General features: G+C 37.2%; 1 protein-coding gene across 2 annotated transcripts in view; it reads left to right on the plus strand.

The window, feature by feature from the left end:
- The window catches only part of LOC107728406 (prohibitin-2-like), a 15720-nt gene extending 12212 nt beyond the window's left edge, over positions 1 to 3508 (plus strand). Inside the window, exons 3-6 of one of the 2 annotated variants that reach the window (XM_016538565.1) lie at positions 191 to 275; positions 1287 to 1366; positions 1540 to 1724; positions 3152 to 3301. In XM_016538565.1, the coding sequence (XP_016394051.1) occupies positions 191 to 275; positions 1287 to 1366; positions 1540 to 1724; positions 3152 to 3286 (485 nt within the window). In that variant the 3' untranslated portion in view covers positions 3287 to 3301. Of the gene's footprint in view, positions 1 to 190; positions 276 to 1286; positions 1367 to 1539; positions 1725 to 3151 lie in introns of both variants that reach the window. The other variant, XM_016538566.1, reaches the window with a different exon arrangement.
- Positions 3509 to 4091: the final 583 nt, after the last annotated feature.

The raw sequence follows: 4091 nt of genomic DNA on the forward strand, positions 1-4091 counted from the left end.
GATGAACTATTTTAAGTTAGCAAAATTAAATAATAAAATAAAGTTCACACCAAAACAATAATTCTGTCACTGTTTAATAACTCACGTGTTCTAAACCCATACAAATTTCTTACTTGTGTGGAACGCAAAAGGAGAATATTCATGGTGTATTGGAAGTTTAATAACTAATTGTGTTTTGCTGTGTGTGTAGTGGAGGGTGGCCAGAGAGCCGTTATCTTCAGCAGAATTGGAGGGATGCAGATGGACACTGTGCTTGCAGAAGGATTGCACTTCAGGTACAATAAACACAACGGTTGTCATTAGAGCCATGATCTTTCATTATAATAGTAAAAGTAGTACACTCAAAAAAATTTTTTTTTGAAATGTTATTATAATATAGAAGAACTTTTTTTTCTATTTGATTATTTTTTACAATTCGATATATTCCAGTCATGACAAAGCTGAATATTCAACAGCCATTACTCTTCAGTGTCACATGATCTTTCAGAAATGATTCTAATTGGCTGATTTGGTTCTCAAAAAACTTATTGTAAATCTTAAAAAAAAAAAATCTTATTGATTTCAGACTTTTAAAACGGCAGTATAAAGTTGACTGTTAACGTTATCTTCACCTCAGCTCACAGAAGTTTTTGGTTGATTATTTAATACTTGCTAGTCCTCACACAGAGTTATTGTATGACTTTTGAAGACTTGAACTACTTTTATTGTACTTTAAAGGAATAGTATACCCAAAAATGGAAATTTGCTCATCCTCAGGCCATCCAAAATGTAGATGAGTTTGTTTCTTCATTGGGCTCCATCTCATTTTTGATGGTGCCATCAAAGTGAGAGTCCAAATAGCTGATCAAAATAATCCACAATCCACAACTGTTCCTTTAAATGTGCTTTTTTGGAGAGTTATTGTATGACTTTTGAAGACTTTAACTACTTTTATTGTACTTTAAAGGAATAGTATACCCAAAAATGGAAATTTGCTCAGCCTCAGGCCATCCAAAATGTAGATGAGCTTGTTTCTTCATTGGGCTCCATCTCATTTTTGATGGTGCCATCAAAGTGAGAGTCCAAATAGCTGATCAAAATAATCCACAATCCACAACTGTTCCTTTAAATGTGCTTTTTTGGAGCTTGGCAGAATAAGTTAATTAGGCATTCTGCCTAAACTTCTCACTTTATGCTTCACACAAGAAAGAAAATACGTGGTCAGAACAACATGAGAGGGAGCAAATGATGTGAAAAGTTACATTTTGCAGTGAACTGTTCCCTTAATAAGTCTGTCTTACATTTAGAATGCCGTGGTTCCAGTACCCCATCATCTATGATATTCGAGCTAGGCCCAGGAAGATTTCATCCCTCACTGGAAGCAAAGGTGACCTTGAACCAGATTCTCATAAATGCAATAAATGTTAAACTTTGGCTTGATAGAGGTTCCAAATGATGTTGCTAGGTAACATACCCTGTCTCTCACTGTTGCCGTACTCAATAACCAACATGTTAAGAGTGTGCCACTTAAAAGAGTTCATGTGACTCTGTCCATCACAGATCTTCAGATGATAAACATAGGTCTTCGTGTGCTATCTCGGCCCATTGCCTCCAAACTGCCGATCATGTACCAGCAGCTGGGGAAAGACTATGATGAACGTGTGCTTCCTTCTGTCGTCAATGAGGTGCTGAAGAGCGTGGTGGCCAAGTTCAATGCCTCCCAACTGATCACACAGAGAGCTCAGGTACAGTATGAAGACTGAAAGCCGTGATTCACCAAGTCAGCAGTCGGGTTTCGGCAATGTTTGGTTGTCGTTCAGTGACTGTTGGGCATGTTGAATCAGTGGTGGAGCCCATCCGTGGGAGAGTTCACTGTAATTGGCTGTTCATCTTAGCAAACCAGTGCAAGAGAATGCCTTATACAATGGTCTTTATTAGTGCAGGACTGATTTTTGTACATGGTAACTGCTATATTTCTGCATTTTCATTCAGGCCCTCTACCATTTATGTTCAGACCAATAATATAGAAAACAAATAATCACTTTCCTAAAAAGGCAGAGGTGTGAGGTTTATAATTTTATAAAACATTGTCAATACATTTTTGTCAAAACCGTATTATTTGAACTATAAAATTGTTTAAATCATGTTTTTACAGTCATTTTACAGTTACCATAGACATGTGGTTGTGTTGAAGAATATTATTTGTATCATTAGTTGATCTCCTCTTCGTCTCACAATCAGGTTCAGCAATGGTGCCATTTTGGGATATTTTTTGGAGCTTGGTAACCTCAGTCCCATTTCACTTACATGGAAAAGAGCAATGTGAACACATTCAAAATATATATTTTTTGTTTTGAATGGAAGTCAGTCAGTCATACACAGGTTTTGAATGACATGCTCATAGAATAGATAACCTGATGTCATATTCCCAAAAGAATAGGATCAATATCATCAGGTATTTATCTTATTACAGATTCTGTTATAACCCCAAGATTCATTCCTAACCCATACATTCACCTTCTGACCCTGACCTTTGACCTTAACACTGTCAGCAGCTTCTCAGGTCTGATCCTGGTGTGAGACAAAAATGATTAACTTTCAGCAAAGGCTAAGAAGCTCTGCATTAATTTAGTTACAGAGCTGTTTACAAAAACGGACCGATATTTCACACACTCTCATCTGGTACAAGAGCTGGGACAAGATGGAACAAGAGCTGAGACACACTAGATGAAATATTTCATATTAAAGTATCTGCTTGTTTGGTCAGGTCTAGAAATTAAGACTTGTGACCAAAATGTATTACAGTTTTTTCTACAGTGGGGTCCAAAGGACCACATTGAAAGTATGATATTCTATTGAAGCACATGATTCCCGTTGGAACATTATCGAATCAACATACGTTTGAGTTGGGTAACATGAGTTTTACACAAACTTGTAGACTTCATGTCTGCTCAAATGTTATTGTCAGTAAAGTATAAGAAGGACATAGCAAATACTAGGACATTCATATACTGAAAAACTTTGTAAGTAAGAACAATTCTAAACATAAGCACTTTCACTTATGGACCTTATTTTATCTGCATGTCTGTTGATGATTTGATCAGTTGATCAGTTACTGAGAAAATGAGCCTAGCTGTTATTTATGTGTTGTGTTGTTTGTTTTGGTGTTCAGGTGTCACTACTTATAAGGCGAGATCTAATCGAAAGAGCTAAAGACTTTAACATCATCCTGGATGACGTGGCCATCACAGAGCTCAGCTTCAGCAAAGAGTACACTGCTGCTGTGGAGGCCAAACAAGTCGGTTAGTAGTATCGAAATACATAATCTATGCACCCTTTTATGCCCTCTTGATAATGATAATACATATTGTGTACCCTAAACTAGCCTAAACGAAGCATCCTAATCCAACAAAAATTACCTAATAATATGACGTGTTTACATTGGATAAATAAGACAAGCCTCTTCATAAAGTCAGTTTGACACAATAGCCTGACGTTGACCTGTCTAAATCCCACACTCTTTGTCTTGAATCTTACCCAACAAATATAAATACTCAATAAGATCATCTGGGGGGTATTCCAGGAAGCAAGGTTAACTTACTGTCACATATACCATGAAGTCTCAGTTGATTAACCCAAACTTTGCTTACTTGAGGTATGCTGATTCCAAAAACGTGTCCGGAAGTAAGTTCAGTCAACTCGGAGTATGTTCACGGTTAACACACAAGACATTCTCAACAGAGAGACGAATTGACGAGTCACCATGGAAATGGACGCTAAGAAAAAGCATTCCATACTACTTACTACTTTTTTTGTTCAATGGCCTTTTACATACTTGGTGCATATCACCACCTAATTGGTGATTTGGCGTTTGGCTGAGCAAAAAAATAGTCCTACATTTAAAAAAAAAAAAATCTTGTTGATATCACTTTCGAGTCCATGAGTTCGCCCACCAATGGTATGAGAGGAGCACAGCTTTCACTCTCAACCAAACTTAACATTACTAGCCAATCAGAATGTTTTGCTCTTACAAACACGAGACGCCCATAATAGTATCCAACTGCAGAGTCGCAGCCCTGATGAATGGAGAAGCGCGACAAAAAGCTGCGAGG

Source organism: Sinocyclocheilus rhinocerous, unplaced genomic scaffold (assembly GCF_001515625.1).
Source record: "Sinocyclocheilus rhinocerous isolate Xijiao unplaced genomic scaffold, SAMN03320098_v1.1 scaffold2382, whole genome shotgun sequence".
In the NCBI taxonomy this organism is placed as follows: domain Eukaryota; kingdom Metazoa; phylum Chordata; class Actinopteri; order Cypriniformes; family Cyprinidae; genus Sinocyclocheilus; species Sinocyclocheilus rhinocerous.